Source organism: Strix aluco, chromosome 5 (genome assembly GCF_031877795.1).
Source record: "Strix aluco isolate bStrAlu1 chromosome 5, bStrAlu1.hap1, whole genome shotgun sequence".
NCBI lineage: Eukaryota > Metazoa > Chordata > Aves > Strigiformes > Strigidae > Strix > Strix aluco.
In genome coordinates this window covers 58,944,385-58,968,118 of record NC_133935.1, presented here as the reverse complement: position 1 = coordinate 58,968,118, position 23,734 = coordinate 58,944,385, and the positions used below count along the sequence as shown (strand labels likewise).

Below are 23,734 nucleotides of genomic sequence, written 5' to 3'. Positions count from 1 at the left end.
ACTGGATCTTTTTTACAACGATGATGATGGTCTTGTATTGTTTACTATTTACAAAAAATCATACATCGGAGTGTAAGAATAGGCCCTGACCATGAACATACTATAGCCATCCTGTTCCACATACCATAAATCTGCTTCTTAATCTGGCATTTTAAATGTTTAATTTCCATGGCATTTGGAGAATTCTTTGCTATATTAGACAGATCATTAAAGTGCCTGCTCTTGCTGGCTTAGTAGCCACTTCCTTGCACTTTTTAACATTAACAATGACTTTAAAAGTCACTGTTTATGTCACTGTGGGAACATATATTTAACAGCAGAAAAGGGATAGCTGGAGAGGTCTGCTTAGCTTAGGTAACTATGATGTGAAAAGTGCAGCTTGAAGTAGTAACTTTAATAACCACCCAAAATGCCAATAAAGTGAAACTAACCCCAAAGACGAGCACCAACACAGTCATCATAAGTACATTCACAGAGAAGAAAAATTATGTGGTACCTGAGCCATGTGTGAGTTTTCTGCTCAGGAATGAATTTTATTTGAAGCAAGTCACATGCTTGAAACAGTGTGATTTTTGTTTTAAATAACTGTATTTTCCAGTGGCTGCAGACCTTTGGGCTTGATCTGGCAGTTACTGAAGCTATTTTTGTGGTTTGGCCACCAATTCCAAAGACTTTTAGAAAGCACCAAAAAAGAACCCAAACTTTGACAACAGCCTTAAAAAATGCCTGTAGTCTACTAACGGTCTCAAAGATGTGACACACATTATGAATCAGCCCCACAAATCTATCCCCCAGAAGAATTTATTCTGACTTGAGTGGAAGCTCCCAGTGAAGAAGTTCCTCAGAATCCAAATCTCTCGACCCAAAATAAGCTGTTCCTCCACTGCCTTCCAGTCAAAACGAACTGCTTTTGGGACAAGCCTTTCTTTACGCTCCCGCTTCTCCCCGATAAACTTCCATAAAAACTGAAGAGCCGGGAGGGCGGACGGACGTGCTCTTCCCAGCTTTATCCAAACGCTTCCCGTCCCCTCCCGCCTTGACCGCGACGGCACCCCGCAAGGGTCGGGGCCAGCGGGCGCGGAGGCCAGCGGGCGCGGAAGCCGGCGACAGGCCCCTGCGGCGGCCCAGGCCACGGGCCGCCCCACGGCGCCGCCGCCTCGGCCCGCCGGCCGGTATGACATCATCGGGACGGCTCGGTATCGATCCCCGGCGGGTAACGGCTGGGGCGCTCCGCCGCGGCGGCTGCCGCTGCCACCGCTCCCGCCCTACGCGCTGAGGGGGAACGCCGGCCCTGCTACGGGCGGAACGGGCTTACATTAAAATCCATCATCACCGCCGCCATGCAGCGCGCTGGCACTTCCGCGGCGGCTCCGCGCTGAGTGTGGAGAAGCCGCTTTACTGGCTGCGAGGCGGGAGGCAGCGGGGCCAGGGGCAAGGTGTGGTGTCCTACGGCCCCGCGGCAAATACGCCCTCCCCGAAGCACGGTACTTTTTAAGGAGCCCTCCCTGTCTCAGGGGTTAGGAAGAAGGAATTCACCGGGGGGGAGTCGGGAGGAACGGAAGCGAGCCACGAGCGGGAGGATCCGACCGGCGGCAGCTGAAGAAACCGCCCGGTCCCTCGACTGACAGGCTGCGACGTGCACCGCGGCGGCCGCTTCCTAGCCCCCATTTTAAGCGAAAGGGGCGGGAGGGGGAGTTCAAAGGCATAAACAAGGAGCGCAGGACCTAATTCCTCCCCCTCCCTTTCCTCAAACTAGCTCGCCCAGGCTCGCCAATAAATCCAGCTCGACTATGCATCGCAATGGGAACGTGCTGCCGCGGAGGCTGCCTTCCCCTCACTGAGGAGGCTGCCGCCGCCACTGCTGCCGCCGCCGCTGCTGCCGCCGCTGCCGCCGCTGCCGCCGCCGCTGGTGGTGGTGGTGGTGGTGGTGGTGGAGCCGGGGCTGCCGTCCCCTCATTGAGGAGGCTGCTGCCGCGGAGGCTGCCTGCCCACCACTGAGGACACCGCTGCTGCCGCGGAGGCTGCCTTGCCCTCTCTGAGCCGGCAGCACCTGACGCCGCCGCCACCGAGGCTGCCTTGCCCCCATTGAGGCGGCCGCTGCTGCTGCGTTACTGGGAGAGATTGTGCCGCTGCGACAGGGGAGGACGGGGGGCTCGGCGCGCAGGGAGGAGGCGCAGTGAGCATGCGCCGGCCGAGCCACTGACTGGATTCAGTCAAGGTACCGAGGCAAAAAAAAAAAAAAAAACCACCCAGGAGGAAAAAAAAAAAAAAAGAAAAAGGAAAGGATTGAGAGAAAGAAGAATGAAAGACGGCAGAGGAAAATAAAAAAGGGTTGTTAAAGAGACCGCCAGGATAAAGCAGCCCTCGGTCGGCGGGAAGGAGCAGCTCTGGCATGTGGGGATCTCCGGCACCAACAGGTAGGAGGAGAGGGGCTGGGGGAATCTGGGGGTGCCGAGGGCTGCCGCAGCTGCAGGTGCGTGTGGGGAGGGCTCCCCCCCTCAGGAAGCGGGTCTGGGGGGGTGATTTCTAAAGAAGCGGCATGATGGAAGTGTTCACAGACAATGCCTCTTCCGCTCTCCCGAGCTCCCCGCCGCGGGAGGCTCTCGCATGGCTCCGGCAGATGCGGCTGCCAGGCAGCGGCACCCGGGCTCCCTTGTAGCGCGGCGCAGTCCAGCCCTGCATGGCCGTGCGTGGGGGGGGGCGGGTGTCTCCGCGAGTGTGTGTGTGTCCGTGTGAGTGTCCGTGTGAGCGTGTGCCCGTGTGAGCGTGTGCCCGTGTGAGTGTGTCCGTGTGAGTGTGCCCGTGTGAGTGTGTGTGTGTGTGCGGAGGCAGGGCCGGCCGCGCGGCGGGGACAGCTCCACAGAGGAGGGGAAGCGGCGGGGCTGGCGGGAGGGGGGAGGGGGAGCCTGATTTCATGGTTTTAAAACGATGCCATGATCTGATCAGCCTCTGTTTACACAGCAGCAATCAGGCTCTTTTGTGGACGGTAAGAATGGAAGGATTTTGCTGGGATTCAGTGGGAATATCCTTTGTACACCCGAGGTGGCATAGGAAACACTTCGTGTGAATAACGAAGGAGCCTGATCATGCCTGCTGTGGCTCCTGTCCCTGGCTCTGGAGGGAGAAAAAAAAAAAAAGAACAAACCAACAGAAAAACCCCAGCAGCAGCAGACAGTTCTTTAATTTATTTTATCTTATTGCATGAAATGTTTTCCGGTACGATTCACTGGGAGGAATAGCGGGAATTGCAGAGCCCTAATTAGCTAAAAAAAAAAAAAAAAAATGTTTATTTAAGCATAACCAAAACCAGCCCTCCCGAAAGGATGGGCATTATATTTTGGGTGTGTTGCCTGCTTTTGCTCAGTATTTACACTGACCGTTGCTTATTACGAATTATCTTGAGGCTTTAAAGATTTGCATTAAAGCAAGGGGGGGGGGGGGGGGGAGACCCTAAAGCATAGTGCTATTGACTGTCTGGCATACCTGTTTATTTGAAAGCCTAAATGATAAAATTATGGTTTATAGGTGGAAGGGAGGGGGATAATGAATACTGTTTCTCTTACAATGTGCATGAACTAACACAGTGTGATTAATGTGCTTTGGTGACTTGGGTTAAAAAACATAAATTCTGCAGGGTTTCTTTGGGTGTGATCCGTATCAACACAGCAGCTGCCTCTCAAACATTGACAAATACTGTAGCCATAAAATAAATGTAGGTAATGTCAAAATATCAGCAGTCTTTGGGGATTTTTAAAAAAGATGTCAGTGATTAGCTCTTGGGCTTGCAAACTGGGAATCTTTTGATTCGTAAAATCTCTGAGGCTTTAACTGTAAAATTATATATGCTACCAAATATAAGAGGCACCGGTCAGTTCTGAAACTGTAACAAGCCAAATTGTGAAATGCCAATAATCGATCATGCTAAACAGTAAGTATAAAAAAAAAGCCTCATGATTTTTAAAAACAAACAATAGTACTCAAATTTACAACTTCATTTGGTTCTCCATAAATTAACATCTTTGTTAGCACTTTCTGACATCATTTCTTGTTAACTTAAGAACTGATAGCTCGATTTTTTTTCAGATATTTTGATGGCATGACAAATCAGAAAGAAGAGGATGTACTGTATGACTAGACACAAGATCAGTTCTGTTTGTGGATTACATTTTCAGTAAGATGTATGGATCTATTTTTTCCTTGTTCTTATATATAGATCATGAGACTTGACTGAGGCAATATACATATCATCCATCCATCTATGGCGAACTACAGCCATGCAGCTGACAACATTTTACAAAATCTCTCTCCTTTAACAGCTTTTCTGAAACTGACTTCACTGGGTTTCATAATAGGAGTCAGTGTGGTGGGTAACCTTCTGATCTCCATTTTGCTAGTCAAAGATAAGACCTTGCATAGAGCTCCTTACTACTTCCTGTTGGATCTTTGCTGCTCAGATATCCTCAGATCTGCAATTTGTTTCCCATTTGTTTTCACCTCTGTAAAAAATGGCTCTACTTGGACGTATGGGACTCTTACTTGCAAAGTGATTGCCTTTTTGGGGGTTTTGTCCTGCTTTCACACTGCTTTCATGTTATTCTGCATAAGCGTCACCAGATACTTAGCTATTGCCCACCACCGTTTTTATACGAAAAGGCTGACCTTCTGGACTTGTTTGGCCGTTATCTGTATGGTGTGGACCCTCTCTGTAGCCATGGCTTTCCCCCCAGTTTTAGATGTGGGCACCTACTCGTTCATTAGGGAGGAAGACCAATGCACTTTCCAGCATCGTTCCTTCAGGGCTAATGATTCCTTGGGATTTATGCTTCTTCTTGCCCTTATCCTCCTAGCCACACAGCTTGTCTACCTCAAGCTGATATTTTTTGTTCACGATCGCAGGAAAATGAAGCCAGTCCAGTTTGTTGCAGCAGTGAGCCAGAACTGGACTTTTCATGGTCCTGGAGCGAGTGGTCAAGCAGCTGCTAATTGGCTGGCTGGATTTGGAAGGGGTCCCACACCTCCAACCTTGTTGGGAATCAGGCAAAACGCGAACACCACAGGCAGGAGAAGGCTACTGGTTTTAGATGAGTTCAAAATGGAGAAGAGAATCAGCAGAATGTTCTACATCATGACATTCCTCTTTCTGACCTTGTGGGGTCCCTATTTGGTAGCCTGTTACTGGAGAGTTTTTGCAAGAGGGCCTGTAGTACCAGGGGGATTTCTAACAGCCGCTGTCTGGATGAGTTTTGCCCAAGCTGGAATCAATCCTTTTGTCTGCATTTTCTCCAACAGGGAGCTGAGGCGCTGTTTCAGCACAACCCTTCTTTACTGCAGAAAATCCAGGTTACCAAGGGAACCTTACTGTGTTATATGAGGGAGCATCTGTAAATCTTTAGCCTTGTGAAACACTACCATCCTCTGCTAAGCAATTGTGGCCTGTAGCCATGTCTTGAGGAGAAAATCAAGAATGGGATGTCAGCAGTTGTAAGGATTTGGGCAACATTCTGCAGTCTTTGCAATAGCTCACCTCTAATCCTATTTTAAACCTAAACATGTTCCTGCTGACCACTGCTGAAGGTTTGTAATTAAGAACAAAGGACTGAACTACTGCCCTGAATTCCTTTATGTGGTTGAAATCTAGATTATGAAAGTAGCAGGTGCTAAGTATCAGTGCTAAATGCTGTGTATATCACTACATAAATAAGACCATCAAAAAGATTAGCATTGGACATCTTAATAAATTAAGTTGATATGAGGTTAATGTGTTGATAAAACTAATTTTAGACATCTGAAGACCTTTAAAACATTTCATACAATTATTGTTTTGCAAAGACTGAAAACTGGGGACTCAAGTACTGTAACTGATTAAAGATGTGCCATGCATTATTGGATTATCACACTTACAAATCTGTTTGCCTTGTGAGTAAGTTTTGGGGAGCATTCCAAAGCAGTATTTTTGTTCAGATTTAGACTTTACTTTTTTTTTTTTTTTTCCAAATATATTACTCTTTCTAAATACCATTTTCCTTAACAGTGAAATTACTAACATCTAACTGTATTCTGTGGTTTTTGCTGATTTGGTATAAAGTTTAATAGACTCTTATTTATATTTTTTAAAAAGCTAGATATCAGTCTGTTAGGCAACGTTAATGATAATATCCAGTCATAATTGAACAGTTATAATTATACAGAATAAACACATGTTGCCTTAAAGGGTTATCTAGTATCTTCCATTTTGTTTAGCATTGAAGCAAATAAGCAAGGAAAATTGAATCAATAACTCTGGTCAGTCATTTGGGAGTGCATGAAAGATCACTTACCCCTCTTGTTTCCTTTTTTACTCCTATGGTTCCCAAAATCAGTATGCACATCACTGGGATGATATGATTTTTTTCTAGGTGTGCCGCCCTTTCTAGTTTGTTCTGAGAAACACAGGCAGTTGATGTATGTTTATATTTTAAGACAGCTGTCATGGGGAGACCGCAGCCTTAGTATGATATCTTGCACAATTTGTGAAGCATTTATTCTACTGAAGGCACAGTCTTGTTTATATTTTCTGCACATTTTGGTGTATTGGTTGTTTTAAATTATTTAAGTTTTAACTTGTGAAAACATATAATATGATTTCTTAGTATTTTAGAAATACATTAGTCTGTGAGTCTTTCCTTCTTTAAGATACAGATGTGTGGATTTCAATATAAAGTTGCATTTGCCAAAATTTACCTGTGTAGCTTGTTAATTTTCTTGGAATAAAATTTTACATTTTTCCAGTTATACAATTAACCTTTTTTATTTTGTCTAGTGAGCTAGCATGAAGTACTGAGAATGTAGCCATTATGAATTATTATCCTTTGCAGTCACTGTATTCCCAAACTGTAAATGCATGAATGATGGGGACCACAGGATTGATAAATGATATTATCTACAGTAGCACTATTGTGTAGTTTATCATAATTACCCATCTATCTGTTCTAATATGTCAGTTATATTTAAAGTTACAACACAGTATTTGACATTAACTTCACTGTTTAATTTTGGAAAATGTGTATATTTGAAGCACAACATCATGAGTTGGTCAGTCATAAAGATCATGGATTTTTCTTAATTTTGGAGAGACAAGACTAGAGGTCTTAATTCAGTATTGGTATATCTTGTCTTTTGTTGTAGTTTTATGACCAGCAAGTTAATATATACATACACAAGCAGCAGTCAATAATGGAAATGCTTAAATTTGTATGATAACATTATACAACATATGCAACAATTCAGAGAGTTGTGGCTATATGTGATCAGACAGCTTGATCAAAGATTTGGTGAGCAATCTGTTTGACCTCACTTACACTTTTATACTGAGGTTGATTGGTTGAGAGGCATGGCTTTATATACTGTGTTGAAACAGAAAAATTGCTAAAATGAGTCCTCATCAGTACAAGAATGTTTCAGAACGTAATTTGAAACGGGACCAATAAACTTCTACCAAAAGGACTTTTTTATTACACTGAAAAAGGCTTTGAAATTAAGGTAGTTAAGCAATTGTCAAAGATAGCAAGAGTGAATAAAAACTGAATCGTATGTTGAGAAAAATTCTGAAAGTTATCCCACTTAAGTTTATTAAAAGGTTGATTGGCAATAACTTCAGTCTAATTTCTATAAAATAGTAACCTTTACAAGGAACATTGATATTACATATTGTAATAAAGAAGTACGTATAAATAAAGTTGTAAATAGTGTTATAGTTGTAGAAGTAATCATTTCTGAAGATTAGCCAGAAAATTTTCAACTATGAAATTTCAAAAGCTGCAACTTTGGGGCCTGACTAACTCCTAATAAAGTCGGTTGGTGTTTTCCTATTAACTTCATTTGGAGCAGAAGCAGGCCCTAACATTTCTATAGTACTATGCTTCTGAAATACTAAGAAGGCTGTATTTACTATGCAGTGGGAAAAGAAAAAAAAAAAAAATTAAAATTATTTCCCTGGAAGTTTTGCAAGCAGTAACTGATGTAAATTAAAATAATAAACAGTAAACAAGTCTGAAAGCAAATATTTTGCTAAATGTTTTTCTTTTGATATGAATATAATTCCTTTGGGTAGCTGAAGAATATGCAACTGTATTACTGCCTGACAGAGGAGAGGTACTTTTTTTTAAGTGAATTTTTATAGTTGTTCCAGCAAGAAGTCTTGTGACAGAAGTATTTCCGTTTATTTTCTCCAGTGTTAAAAGAACGAGGGGATGTTCAGTGAAATTAAATGGCAACATATGAGGTAATATTTTATGCAAAGTTGTTACTCAGTGGAACTCACTGATACAGGATGGCAAGCAGTTTAGAGAGATTCCTGCAAGAATTATATATATACATGAATTAAAGCAGTGCTTGCAGTTTTTGTCATCAGTGTCAAATTTTGATCCTAGTCATCATATCAAACCTAATGTATTCGGGTATAAATTCAAAGGAGCAAGACAGTTTATTCCAATTCAGTGCACTGTTGTGTCACAGGATGAAAAGCCTTTTGCTTTCATTTTAGTACAGGGATTAAGCTGTTGCAAAGGTAGAATACAGGGCTGGTAGGTTACTCTTTTCAGAACAGAAAAGAATATCACACTATTTTATATCTGCATTGATCTTTAATGCTCATGGGTGATGTGAAGTTAGTATTAATTTTCCTGGTGGCAGAAAAAAAGAGTTAAGAACAGATTCCCTGGAGAAAATTCTGTCTGCCCCTGTTGCTTTCCTTCCCTCTGTTGCCCCACTGGCCCTTTGGCAGCCTGTCCATCAACCCTTCTTCAAGATTAAATGTTTCATATACTGAGTCTTATATTTCTCCTGCTCCTTAAGAGGTGTCTCAGCCATCCCTCCTCCCCAGTAGATAAGCTCCTGCAGCAGCTTTCCAAGGTTTGTCAGTGCCTGGGTTTCCTTCCCGCAGCCAGAGAGCAAGTTCTTTCCAGCTGCCTTTGTAGTTCATGGAGTCGTCATTCCATGACCCTTGGGATATCTCTGGGTATCTCTGTCTTTTGGCTTTGGTCATGAAGTAGATGATGTTTAGGTTATGCAGAGAAAAATGAGAATGGGGAGGGAGCAGCAGGAAACAACTTCCCCTCTCCCAACTCCTTCATAAAGAAATCACTGTTACTGTTGCATTGCCCAAGAGCATATGATTTTTTTAAAGCATATTTGGTGCTAATGACCCTCTAAATGAATAAAATGTACAGTTAGCCAATTAATGCAAGGTTTTTGGTACAGCTACAAAGTCTTATTATAAAATGGCTTTCTGTCAGTCTCTAGGCCTTGGGGGCAGAAGAGTTTAGCGTATCTACTTTTAAGCCCATTGAGTTTGTTCACTTGTATTGTCTTTGCTTTGCCTTTCAAGCATGTGAACAATTTACTTATTTTAATAGGAGTCCAGTATGGCAGCAAGCTGATATTACTCATGTGTTTAAAAAATAATATAAAAGGGAACTCTGATGATTTTTGAGGTGAATTAGAGAGGTATTTTGACAAACAATTGTTTTTTGGCACATGTTGAATAAAACTGTGGGTTGCTGGGCTCTTTCATAGTTACACAGTCAGCTCTCAATTATTGAAAATAGAAATGGAGTAGACTAACCCGCAGAAAGCTAAATCAAAGGTAATACAAAGCATATGCACATTAGATAAGAACGTCCTGTGTTTATTACATTTATCGAGGAATGAAGTTAAGCTGAAGCAAAAAGTGAGATCAGAAATTCAAAGAAAAATGGTGGGTGTTTTTCCTTTTTTTCTGCTTTGTTTTAGCATAGCACTGCTAATCTGCAACCTGGGTTACACACCCACAGACAACCAAGAGTTGACTGTACAATTCTGCATACCACATAGACAACTTCCTTCTAGTTTATATTCATTGAGAGCAGTGTAAGTGCACACTACTAATCTGATTGACTTTTCAGAGAAAAGAGAAGGCTCAGTCTGAGATACTGTTCTTCAAAACCAAAATTCAATATCTGTTCTCTGCATTTGTTTACTGAAGTAGTTTTGAGTGTGAAGGAATCAGAGATCTAAATCAGTAATGATCATAAGCAGTCTCTGGCCATGACCATTAACAACAGGACAGGATGACATTTTGCAGCCAGCAACAAATCAAAGAGTTTGATATTACACACCATGACTTTCCCTGAGTGGCCTGAAAATAGCTCATGCTTTATATTTAGAAAAAAATGTGATGAAGCTGTCCATTTAAATTGATAAAGTCTTTAACTAGCCAGTGTGGAAAAAGAAGGGTGAATTTTAAAGATTGCTTGTTATAAATAGCAAAGAGTTTTTGTGGTGGTTTTTGTTTGGCTGAACTGTGTAATTGCATAAGTATATGATGATCAAAGGAGTGCCACAGTAAATGTTAGCTTTTTTAATAGTCTAAAAAGGAAATAAGTAACAACAATCTTCAGCCATTTGAAATAAAATAATTGCAGTCATTCATGTTTCATAAAATTTAGATAACAAAACAATTAGTGACATTTTCAGTACTTAGTGATTTTATGTACTTGATGCATTTAAAGCACAATGCCTTTAGACAGTGAGTTGGCTGATGCAGCCCAGTGCGAGACTTATTCTTCACATCACAGTTTTTGTGCTATGTTTTGTATTTAATAAGCACAAGAGATATAAAACCAGAATTGATCTGATATAATCTTCAACAAACTGCATTAGCTATAACGAAACTTCTCCAAATATTTGGCAAATTACCATCTCAGAGATCATTCAAAATTATCCCTGTGCTAATTCACGGAAAGTCTACTTCACCTTTATTAAAGAGCTATCTAGTTAAAGATGTATATTCTTTTCATCCTTTCATTGGTTGGCTAAGACAAGTTCTGCTGTAGTGTGGAGTTAAAAATCCCAAGTATGAAGTGATTCATTTGAATTTCAATTATTATGCTACTTATATGTGACATTGTTGTAGTCACATTTTAAATAAGCCCACAAAGTTTATGGTTGAAGAATGTAAATAATCACTTATGATGCAAAAAACCAAAAACGATCAATCACATGCTTCCAGTATATTCTTTCTCTCATTTTCATGGAATGTTAAAGTTTCCATTATAGGAATGCAAAGGCAAACTCTGAAAAACAAGTGTGTTGGAGGGGAGAGAAAGAATAGCCAGAAATACATCTGTTAAGGTTATCTTTGCAATGAAGAAGGTTATCATATATGTATTACATTTTCTGCATGGTTATAATCTATCAGTTTGCCTACTTTTTGCCAGTGTGAATATGTGGTATAGATACAATTCTCATGCCACCATTAACTGCAGCATTCTCTGAGCCCTTTTATTTTCATTCTATAACCATCAAGCTCAGACATGCTAACATCCTTACACAAACTGAAGAAATTGCAAAAAATAAAAAAGTTTTGCACTATAATAATCTCGGTGGATCAGGTCCTTGAGATAGTTTAAGAGGGTGGCACAGATACTTGATGACTACTCTAAGCAGCAGGTTGGAGGATACAACAAAGTTTTCACCCTTGTTTATGAGTCAGATAAAGTTCTACTGCTGTCCCCTAGTGAAAGCACCTCCCATGGAATTGACCCACCACAGGCCTGTGACCCACTTTATGTTCAGTTTCAGTAGGACTTTGGTTATGCATACTCTGAGTACTAATGGGTGAAATGCAGCATTGAGCAGAGATAAGAAATGCCCAGCCAGCATTCATAGACTACAGACAGGTGATACGAGCTTGTCTTCTCAAAACAGAAGTAACAGAAGAAGCAAAGGCCCAGAGGTAAAGGTTTTTTGTGAGCTGGTTGATATTACATGCCCTGTTGGCCCCTCAGAAGTGACCGAGAAGACCTGTTTTATTCTTGATTTTGGTTTTTTTTGGAAAATGCATGCCATCTCAGCTACTCCATTCCATCCCACCCATTACCAGTTGAGCATTTGATTTTATGCTTAATCAAGTTTGTTTATTCTTTAAAATACATATTTGATAATAAAATCAAACTTACACTGATCATGGAAACATATATCAGTGTATGTGCGTGCTCATTTCCATAAACATTTCCTGTGTTACAGACACAAAAATCCTATTTTTGAAATGAAGGCACTCTACAATTTTATGTTTCCTGAATTCTCTGTCAAGGCCCTTAAGCTTTGGAATTTCTCCTATTATTTGATCCAAAACGCTAAATGCAGATTATTAGGGCACACTGCAGGGAACATTTGATTTCTCTGACTGCAGGACTGTTTGGACATCTTGAAGACTGGAAATGTATATTCAGCTCCTGTATAGTAATTTATGGTAATGACTGGGCAATATAATTGATAGTGGTGGGACTGCTAGAATAGGATATTTCGGTAACTGCAACTTTAAATTACATCATAAGACATCTAGCACAAAGGAGAAATGCTCCTTTTGTGAGATAGTTATGTAAATGGAAAGTAAACACACACAAATGAGTACAGTTCTATAGGATTTTGATTAACATATTCAGTCATAGCTATAGCAAGGTGGGCATAAAGCAAAAAAGAAAAACTAGTGTACCATTTGATATGTAATCCTTGTAACTTTGGCTCAGTTCCTGCAATCCCTACTCAAGGAAAAACTTCCCTCTCTTTTGTGGAAACTTGTCTCAATAAAGACTATAAGATCTTGTTAATTTATGTAACTGTTTATGTTTTTTACTTGACTAGTTCTCAGTGAGAGCGTGTCATAGCAGGACTTTAAATGTAATCACCGTCATAGTCTATGTGCAAAAGCAATCTTTTGATTGGTTTCAAGAGGGAGTGTATGCACATAGAGAGAGAGACTTTTCTCAGACTCTCCAAAATAATGTAGTGTAGTTGATACCAAGTAGGGACAGCTCAAGCCCTGGTGGAGGACATGGATTATCACACTAGAGTACGATTAGTGAGTATAAAATCAGATGCAAGGAAGGTGAGGGCCATTTAGTGGTAGCTATCCTATGCTATACTTTTCGACTCATCTGTAAACCTCCTTGTAAGTTCCTAAGTGGTGGTAAGGGCATCTGCAGTAGAGTGGAGTGTAGTGCTGCAGATGAGTCCTTATCCCCACTTCTTTACATAGGGGCAGACTGGAAGCAGTACACGTAGGCTGGTTCCTGCACCAAGCACCTTGCGTGGTAGTAATATTCACTAAATTCAACAGCCTAAGGATTTACTTCAGATGGATTATTTGGTCACAGTCAAATTTTTGAAACTTGTTTTTCTTTCAGTGTTTTCTGTGAGTAGTTTCTGTTCTTAATAGGTGGAAAGAAGTACATGTAAAGGAAATTAACAGGTTGAGCAAATCCTTTTCAGCCCAGTCTTGGTGTGAGGAATTTCATAAGGATGGAGATAAGCGTGGAAACCCCTCACAGTTTTACCACATCTCTCAGACACTCTTGTATTTCAGCATAGTTAGCATACATGCACACAAGGGGCTCAAATGGTCTGTCTCAGTCAGCATTCAGTCTCTCTTTCTAATGTACATCTCCAGAAAGACAGACAACATTGTTTTGGAGACTCTTCTATATTGATATAGATAAGTTATAGATAAGAGGCACATTGTCACAAAAGCTGAGATTTGTGGTGTCCTTTTGTATTGGAAACAACAATTCGATTTTGTATCTGTTATATTAAAATGTCATGTTAAATTTGCTTCTTAGCATTATAATTTAAAGGCAGTATGACCAAAAAGCCCATTGTCCCCTCCCAACCAGGAAGACCACCAGTCTAACTGGTAAACACAGTATCTGTGGGAATATTATGATCCTTTGGCATCAGTTAAATAAATGCTGATACAATAAAAATTATTGCAATATTTGATTATATGAAACCCCTGAAGGGGTTAATTTCCTGCTTTGACATTTTCCTTATGTAAATATCCTCATTCCATTTCATGCAAGATGGGTTTGGCAAATGTGGATACTTTGGGTGGTATTGACATCTAAGTTATGCCATCTAAGGACAAGTGCTGGTTGCCTAATATTTTATTCATTTAAAGTTCAGAAGAGACTGTGTAAAACTAGTTACCACAAAAAACCAGTCAATGTTTTCTTAAGTCATGTATGTGATCCATTAAACATTGACTTTGGTACCTGGGTATTGTCAGACTTAGCATTCAAACCTAATACAGAATTAGAAACCAAGCTGTCAAGATAATTTCTAGTCAGTGAATATAACTATGAAATGTTATTGTTATATATATTCTACTTGACTGCTTCTTTGCAAATATTGAAAAAGTGCGTATGATAAGACTCAGATGGAAAAGCCTTGACCATACTGAAATTAGTAATAAAATGCCTATTGCTTTCAGTGAAGGCAGGATTCTATGTATAAACCTTAATTTGTAAAGACAAAGGATGTATGCCATACAATTGATGTGTACACTGCACTCATGTATGCCCAACATGTCTGAGGAATGAGGTTTTAAGGCCCAGTTCACATTCTGAAGCTTTTCAGTTCTGTTTCTTTATGTCAAGGTCTTCATATTTTGCTCTTACAGCAATGAAATCTAAATTCCTGTTGTAATTTGTATTTATACAACCCTGTTGTTTAATAGCCTCCTTATAGACAAGTACCCCTTTGTATTAGGTTCTGTGAAAATGCAACCTCCGTCTAAAAGCAAAAAATTAAAAGATAATACAAGATGGGTACAAATAATTGAGATTACAAGGAAATTATGAGATGGTGTTGGTAAGCATGATGGGCACGGAGATCCCAGCATATTCAGGCTTTTTTTTTTTTTTTTTTTTTGAGAGAGAGAAAGATGATTGAAAAGGAAAGTTTTAAAAGAATTGAAAAATAACAAGGGGATGGATTCTCAGAAGAGAAGAGCAGCTTGGGAGAAAGTACAAAGGCTGTTTCCTGAAAATCTAATTGCCAGTGATAATTGTCAGTGATAGCCTGTCAACATGAGCAGATTGGAACCTCTTGATAAAGAAAGGAAGATGATAGGCCAAGAAGAGCAGAATGAATTCACATTGAAACCGAGGGAAGAACAGAAAATAACTACTGATTCACAGCATTAGATAGAAAGAGGTTATTAGAGGTCATGTTGAAAGTAAGGTTCAATGAAAACAATTGGTGAAAGCCAAGGAGATTGACTCCAGGTAGTAATTGCAGTCAGTGAGCTTAAAAAGGAGAAGTAGAATAAGATGACAGAATAGTTGCCAGAATAAGTGGGATACAGACCCCCCTCCCTTTCATTTTTTTTTGTTCTCCCAATTAAGGAAGAGACTGCATAATGCCTGAATTGTTATAGGAGACAGAGGACAGAAGAAGGTGATGAAACCGGGTGATGAAACCAGCAAAGGAGTGGTTGAGAGACAGGACTAGAGACTGGAAAGGGTAGTGGGAGGTGAGGATAGCTGAAGGGAAGGCTGACAGAAAGACCAAATTTGGATGAATGTCCTTGGAGTAAAGTGGGGAGGTGTGAATTTGAGATTCCAGGAGATGGAGGACTCTGGGAAAGATGGAAAGGATGACAGGAACAAGAAAGGGGTATGTCAGAGAAAGGGAGGGACAAAGAAGTGATGAGCAGTTGTCTTGCAGGAGGATGGCAAGAGCCGACAGTGAGGGTTGCCCAGACAGGAACAGGTTGCTGTTGACTGTTAGAGGTTCTGCTTATCAATGACATTATGCTAACCCATGGCAAAAGGAAGCAATGCCAAGGGATTCCAACATTAGTGAGGTCTGAGCAACTGTGATCTCAGTGTCTTGTAGCCAGTATTACATCTGAGTTCAGTAAGAGCTTGAAGAAAGACTGAATAGTATCCATTATTTACCATTCTTTCCATTTTAACAGGATTTTCTGTTCTACTTCCATATTCTTTTTCTTGCTCTTTTTGTAATGTTACTCTACTAAGAAAAACTACATGTTCTTTGTGACACTATGTATTTAGAGTATGTTGGCCCAGCAATTTTGATAACTTTCAGACAGAATGATAGCTTTTCAGAACAGTGAAAGTGCAGTTTCTGTGCAATTTGAGAGCACTGCAGTGTTTTATTATCATTATCTCCCATAATGGTGGTATCTTGGTCTGGTGAAGTGACCGTTAGGATGAAAGCCAGTAACTTCCAGGTTCTCATTGCAGCTTTGCCACTGACATCATTGCATGGGTGACCTTGGGTGATTTGTATAGGCCAGCTTTTCAGCTATCCACTAATTTTAGGCAATTCAAGGGCATTTTGGGTTCCCAGTTTAAGACACTAGTGAATCAATTTCCAAGGGAATGCAGCACCTATAAATATAGATTATATCAATGTAGTAGGTGTATAGGTAGTAAAAGCAACCAAAAAATGATCTATTTAACTTGTTTTGCCAAGTCTTGGCCTTCCTCAGACTTTTCCTTCCTGAGAAGCTGAAAATATTCTGTGAAGAAAATTTCTATTTCCTGAGTACTCTTCAAGATTAGGGCTAACAGTATTTCCAGATAGTCTTCCAAAAATAAGGTAACCAGAGTAATGGTTGGCTTGAAAATGTGGTTGAAAAACTTTTTTCTGCATAGCTTGCCAGCTGAATAAAATAGCTAATAATATAACTTACTTGAAGGATGAGAGACTTAATTATGTAATGTTTCTAGATTTCTGAAACTCGTTATAAATCAGGATTTACCCCCTGTCATTGACAAGGCCATGGTAAGATGCCCACAGCTGCCCTAGGCAAGCAAATAATTGTTACGAGTTTTTCAGTTAAAGGTTGATGAGACAGTGTGGTGGTCAGCTTTCATTGCTGACAGTAGACTGCAACCCAAAAGTTTGGAGACAACTGTGACAGATGATTTGGGATGTTCAGATAACCTCATCTTGCCAAGAGATATGTTCATTAAGTTGTCAAAGAGCTGAAATGTATGCATTGCCCATCCATCTGGCATATAATTTAAATACAGCTGAATTCCTGACCTCAGATATGATATAAGCATTTCTGAGTAGACATGACTGATAAATTTGCATAAACAGAGGCTCTTAGAATAAAAATGCATTTTAAAAGGAGAGCAAAAAAAACCACTTCTGAGATCTAGAGACTCATGACAACATTGATAGATGGTAACATACTCAAATAAAAAAATATTTTACTGAGTACTAAATAATATCTTTTAAATGTTTGCACAGGATTTTTAGTACAATTAGTAAAGTCTCTCCATAGCCTGAAGAAAGGTGTCAGCAGTTGAAGTGCCTGAAACTGAGATACTGAATTCATCACAATGAGTTTTCTGAGGGCTGAATAGATAATCTGCATGATTTTAAATATTAAAAGCCTTTGTCAGGGTAGATGTGCCTGCAAAAATGCAAGCTGGCAGTTACACATGATTAAGTCACAGTTGTCTGGGCAATTCCATATCTAGGTTACCACAACGTATTATAAATAAAAACAAGTATTGATACCTGATATTTTTATTTTTTTTTAAATTTACTTCTGTCAGGCAGCAATGCTGTCATCAGTTAGGTGGATTTTAGCAATGTTATTTTAACACCTTAATATTTGAAACCTGATCATACCAATACAATGTTAGAATCCAAACCTGCAAAACCCAGGTAATATGTAAAATGACCCTATGGGAATAGTAGGACTGTGGAGACTAGGTCTGTCCCTTGGGGGTCTGTATGAGCAACCTAGGTTCCCTTGACTGTCAGTGGAGCTTCAACAAACAGATTGATGGTTTGACTGATAGGTTTGAAGAAAGGTTCTCTGAATTCTGGAGGCTTTCAATGTAGGCACCTAAATCACAGCCTGAGGCTTGATGATGAACACCCTTTCAGTCTTTCTTCAGGTCTCTTTGTGAGAACACTGCCTCACTTTCAAGACTGAATGTAACAAAGAGAAGACTGGTTCTTTCACTATGCAGGAGAGCTGGTGCATGAATTTAAACTTCTACGCAAGCAGATGGCAATATTTTCTTTTCCACTCCCTTTTCTCGGCATGGAGTACATCACTGTCTTCAAGTCACGAATCTAGGGATATGTTTATTAAAAGAGCTAATAGCTGTATGAGCAGTTTAAAGAGTGATGTATTTCTCACAGTCTCATGAGCATGTTAAAAAACTGCTTCACTTGTGGGCACTTCTGAACAGCCTGTCAGTAGCTGTTCTGGTCAGTAAGGCTCTTGTGGGTACCCATGGGACGCCCATGTCACCAGTGTGGGTACAAGTGACCCTGCCTTCTAGTAGATTCTCAAAATCCACATGGAATTTGGTACCATTGGGCAGAAACTTCTGCCAGCACTCACTTGAAGAATGTAAATGCAGACTTATAATGTTTTGCTACCAGAGGTATAGGTATTTCTATGGCAATTGTCCTATCACCACTTCCTCTGCACGAGTACTGCCCCACTCTGTCAGTTTTTTCCTTTCTCCTTTTTGAGTTACTACAGCCTTGAGACACAACTGCAGAACTCAACCATATTTGTCCCTATTCAACAAAAATTCAGCAAATACTAATTAATGTCCTGAGCTAGCTCCCTTTGATGCCCCTGTGCTTGCTTCCAAGTGTCTCATTGTGGGAAGGGAGAGTTCATTCCCAGGTGAAAACTTAAGTTTACCATGTCAGGACTGCTTAAATCTATAAACATCTGCAGCATCTGGTCTTTAGTCTATTGTTCAGTGATATGGAGGCTCAAGAGCAACTTAAAGTGCAAAATGCTCCATGACCTTTGTTCTGTCCATCATAGGTCCTTGCTTCAGCTCACATCCCATAGTACCTTCCTACAGATATCATCTAGCAAAGAATCCAAACAGGCTGGTATTCTGCGATACCTCTGGTGGGTTCAGACCGTGCTATAGTTATGCCTGTCCCATTGCTACAGCTCGAAGGGCATGTTTAAAAAAGGTGGCATGCCAGCTCTTGAAAGCCTCCTCCTGAATGCAGGCTTACATCTGAACAGTTCAAGCTATGGCTGTAAGCCACACACAGCTTACAAGGTGATTTCTACAGTCTGAGGGGGTGAACAGGTTCTTCTGTACCCAGTATCTGTGGTGGCATGGTCATGTCCTTAGCTGACTGGCTGACTAGTCAGGATACTCATATCTTTGTTGTCATTGCTCATGCCTCTAACACAAGCAGCAGACTGAGCAGGAAGAGTTGTTTCTGACAACCAAGGAAAGAATAAACCATGGGCAGTGCAGGGTGAGCAAAGGGAGGAACTGCAGCAGGAGGAAGGAGATGGACATTGGATTTCAGTGTGAAAGGGGAGGATGTACAGATGACAGAAATTATAGTGTCAGGAGGCAGGGTACCTGGGAGCAGTGTGAATGCTCAGGGAACAGAGGTGATGTGCACAGACTACGAGAAACATAGGGGTCTTGGGGCAAGGAGCAGAAGAAATGCATGGGCAGGTAGGTGCGTGGGTCTGGGTGGGACAGTATGGTGGTTTGAAAGGCTGCTGGAATGTAACCATTCAGTAGTAGCCATTCTGTGTATTGGGAGATCAGTTTAGACACAGTCAAGGTGTCTGATTTAGAGGGAAATGTGAACGTGCTTGAAAAATGAGATAAATGCAGCCAGAAAGTGCTCAAGGAGTATGGGGGTCAGTGGCGATTGGACCTGGTGATCCTGTTTTTTCCAGGACAGCTAGCAATACTGGAGCACACCCCATCGAGAGCAAGACAAGGCAGAGGGAAGGTATGGGAGGCCGTACTCGCAGGAGGTATGTGATTTGATACTTCTCCCAGAGCCTCTCTCAGGGTGCTCCTGCAAGGCCTTAATTGAAACTGAAAACTGCTGCTCCTTCACAGAACTCCTGAGGGAGAAGGGGAACAGCATTGCCTTGCGCCCTCGTGGGGATGATTTCTCTCCTCCTTTCCCCGCATGTGACATAAGCAGGGAAATTAATATTCCAACTCATTGAGCCTGCTTGGTGAATCTGGCATGGCATAATTTAAGATGACTGAGATTTTTGTTTGGTTTTAATTGACTCCATCTAACTCAGCATTTGAAAAACCTTGAAGATTGTATTATGTGCATGAGCACAGTTAATTTGTTTGTTGCAAGGACCCCAGTCATAAAATGTGTATATCCAAGGCCATTGTGGAATTAAGACTTAAGCATTTAAGGAAGGCTGCATGTGAGTAAATAACATTCAGCTTCCTGGTGCCCCAAAAGTATCCCGGCAGCGCCCAGAGAACCGAAGCTTTCAGCACAACACTGCCCTCTGGAGCTTTCTGAATCACTCTCTTTGCAAACCAAACAAAGGACATAAAGGAGAAAAACAGAAAAAGGCCTTGGTCTCCAATGTGAATATGAATAGCAGAGTGCGCACAGTGCAATGAGTAATGAAAGCAGCTATACTGCAAAAGCAGTGGAAATATAAAGACATTCATCCTCATCACAAATACCAACATATATTTTTCAGCACTGAATGGAAGGCAGAAAGAAATTGAGAATTTTAAACAGACCTGCAAAGAAAGACATACAATAACAAAAATGCTTTTTAATTTTGCTCAAAGGTGTTGGCAGCATTCTAACAAAGAAAAATCAACAAGCTATTGGGAAGGAAAGAAATAATTTGCTCTCTCCAAAATCTATTTTAGATGCAGATCTTTTTCTGCTATGCATCCTTTCACATTTTGATAGTGTTTGTGTCAACACAACGATGATATGTTACCTTGTGCTGTCAGGAACTTACCAAAATAAACCTCATCAACAAGGCATTAAATAATAATATCACCTTTCCCCTGAAGTTTTTATATTCTCTATGATGTACTTATGCATATTTTTAAAAGAACTTAAATTATTGATTCCCTCCTTCCATCAAACCTGTCTAACCAGTGAAGTGTATATAGAATGCAGTCCTGTACTAAGCTCTGTTAAAGAACAACCCACAACCCTTAATTGAAAGCATGGGCTTGGTAGAAGTGAATTTCCTGAATTTACGAAGGGCATAATCTTGCAAATAGAGCCTATAACCAGTTACAACTCATCATTGCTGATATTTCTGATAGCAGATATTATTCTCAGTAATACGCGTGCACAGAATTGGATTCAAGGATGCAAGAACCACATTCCAATACCTTCTCCACTCAGTATCCTGGCTTATATCAGAAATATTGTGGCCAGCAGGGACAGGGAAGTGATCTTACCCCTGTACTCGGCACTGGTGAGGCCGCACCTCGATTACTGTGTTCAGTTTTGGGCCCCTCACTACAAAAAGGACATTGAATTACTCGAGTGTGTCCAGAGAAGGGCACTGAAGCTGGTGAAGGGTCTGGAGCACATGTCGTACGAGGAGCGGCTGAGGGAACTGGGGTTGTTTAGTCTGGAGAAGAGGAGGCTGAGGGGAGACCTCATCGCCCTCTACAGCTACCTGAAAGGAGGTTGCAGAGAGCTGGGGATGAGTCTCTTTAACCAAGTAACAAGTGATAGAACAAGAGGGCATGGCCTCAAGTTGTGCCAGGGAAGGTTTAGACTAGATATTAGGAAGCATTTCTTTACAGAGCGGGTTGTTAGGCGTTGGAATGGGCTGCCCAGGGAGGTGGTGGAGTCCCCATCCCTGGAGGTGTTTAAGAGTCGGGTTGACATAGTGCTTAGGGATATGGTGTAGTTGGGAACTGTCAGGGTTAGGTTAATGGTTGGACTGGATGATCTACAAGGGTTTTTCCAACCTTGATGATTCTGTGATTCTGCGTGATTCTGTGATAAAGAAGGGAACAAAAGTTACATAACATTTTTTTTTCTATCCTGCTAATAATAAGCACAAAGCAAAATAAGCTCTAGAAATAATGGGAAATTCTGAAGAGATTTCATAAACTGAATTTAGAGTGCTAAAAATGTAAAAATGTCAAGTAAGAACATTAGTAGTCTTAGCCTCAGTGAGATAAACAATTGTTTAGCTGCAAACAATTAATCGTGTACATAAATGTTTGCAGGACTGATACATATATGGGAAAGTATTTCCAAAGTACACAGTAACACAGAAATTCTACTGTCCTCACTCCATTGCTCAGGGAATAAAAACTAGCTTGGCACTACAAGATTTAAATTCATCTAAGTGTCTTAGGCAGATGACTGCTGTGCAAGTAGTGAAGAAAGAGAAATGATTATACATTTTACCCTATGAGACTAGTTATGAAATACTGATGCCAACACTGCAGTATATAATAGAGCTAATAATAATTAGCAGGTTTCATCCTTAGTGCAGATGAGCAAGTTTAATAACATGTTTTAATTTCACTTCAGATCCAAATGGATAGCATGGGTCAGCTTGGCTGATCTGCTTATGCATGTATCAAAAAGAATCTTAAAAGCTGTTTTTCCCTTAACAAACAGTACTTTATTTTGTAAAATTTATGACACAGAATCTGGAATTCAAAAATTTCCTCTTCACAGAATACAAGTTGGAATACATAGTTTGTGCAGCTCATGTCCTGGTTAGGTAGGAGATAGGATCTGAATTTAGGACCATGGATTAGGGCTTTTGGAAGATGACTTATGAAGCAGATTGGTCCCTTCATTCCTGTCCTAAAATAGAAATAGCTCAGAGAGACCCGAGGTGTTTGGTTTTGCTTCAATGTTTTATTAGAAAATCTCAATTTTCTATACAGCATTCAAAAGTTTACTTATTTCACTTTTCCATTAATAATTAATCTTCAGCCTCTAAATGGGAGCTCTTCTCCTTCCAAGGTGAAGAACTTTTGACGTCCCGTGCTCACTATGCACAGCATTTTATATTTGGTATACAGATACACTGAAAAACGTTTAAACTTTGTGTCCTTCCAATAAGACGATTGCCAAAGTAGAAACTAGTGATCAGAAATCACTGCAGGACTTACTTTGTTTCTTCCCATTGTTTACACAATTATCTCTATAATCCAGCCACATTTTGGTGGATGCCAGCTTTTTTACTTGAGATCTTCAGGGTTTTTTCTAGTTTAAGTACCTTCAGATATGAAATCTTTAAAGCGTTCCTTTCTAGGTTTGGATAGTCAAATTTGTCTGAAGTTAAGCTCTCTCACTGATAGCATTGTTATCATTGTCTAATCATTAAAGGAGCAGAAGGCCTTGTCCTCAAGGATATCAGTTTAAGTCCAGCTCTGTGTATGTATTTAGCTAACTCAGAGGACATGATGTGGCTCAGAGTGATTAATAACTATGTTCTCCAGAAGCTGGCATCTTCACCAAGGTCTACAGTATATCTAATTGAATTGGCCACACTGAATTTAATCTTGAGATCCCCAACACACCAAAATTAAGTACAATTTAAAGTATAGTTATTAAATTATACTTTCATTTTACTAGGAAGTATGAGATGAAAGATTAATAATATCTCAACTCAATTTAGAACAATTTACAACTTTTCTTTAGAAATAGAATGGCATTATTTAGAAAAAAAAAAGAACAATTATTTGAATATTTATCCAGTATAGGCTAAGAGCAAGTCCTTATTTGTCATAGGTCTTCTGATATTAGTGAAATCAATATACAGTTGAGGATGTGAACTATCATCTAGGCACACTGCCAGCAAGGTAAATGATTTTTTACCCTTGACTTCAATAATGTCAAGTAGAGAACCCAAATGGCTATCAAGATGACTGTAATTTAGGCACTGGAATGCCTAAAGGTAAGGCAACTCTTTCATACTCGTTGATTCAGAGGAGTGGCAACATATACTTAGAGAGTATATCAAATTAATGGGAAGAAGGTACCTACCCAGAGGGCAACCAAGAAAGCCTACAAAGTGAACAAAGAGCTCACTGGTAAGTGACCACGGACACAGAAACACTCTTGTGATCTCCTGACCTGGGAGGCGTTGCTGTGCTGTCAAGATCCAGAG

General features: G+C 40.5%; 1 protein-coding gene across 2 annotated transcripts; it reads left to right on the top strand.

Annotated features, from left to right (window-relative positions):
• The first annotated feature begins 1,133 nt into the window (after window positions 1-1,133).
• GPR85 (G protein-coupled receptor 85) lies at window positions 1,134-8,039 on the top strand. 2 transcript variants are annotated; one of them, XM_074827534.1, is made up of 2 exons: window positions 1,134-2,417; window positions 4,084-8,039. In XM_074827534.1, the coding sequence occupies exon 2, from the start codon at window positions 4,259-4,261 to the stop codon at window positions 5,369-5,371; it is 1,113 nt and encodes a 370-aa protein (XP_074683635.1). In that variant the 5' UTR covers window positions 1,134-2,417; window positions 4,084-4,258; the 3' UTR covers window positions 5,372-8,039. The 2 variants fall into 2 exon arrangements, with proteins under 2 accessions (XP_074683635.1, XP_074683636.1); XM_074827535.1 differs by lacking the exon at window positions 1,134-2,417 and adding an exon at window positions 2,915-2,986.
• Window positions 8,040-23,734: the final 15,695 nt, after the last annotated feature.

Bases quoted from the DNA above. Each gene is read 5' to 3' on its own strand.
- GPR85 (XM_074827534.1), top strand. From the start codon at position 4,259: ATGGCGAACTACAGCCATGCAGCTGACAACATTTTACAAAATCTCTCT.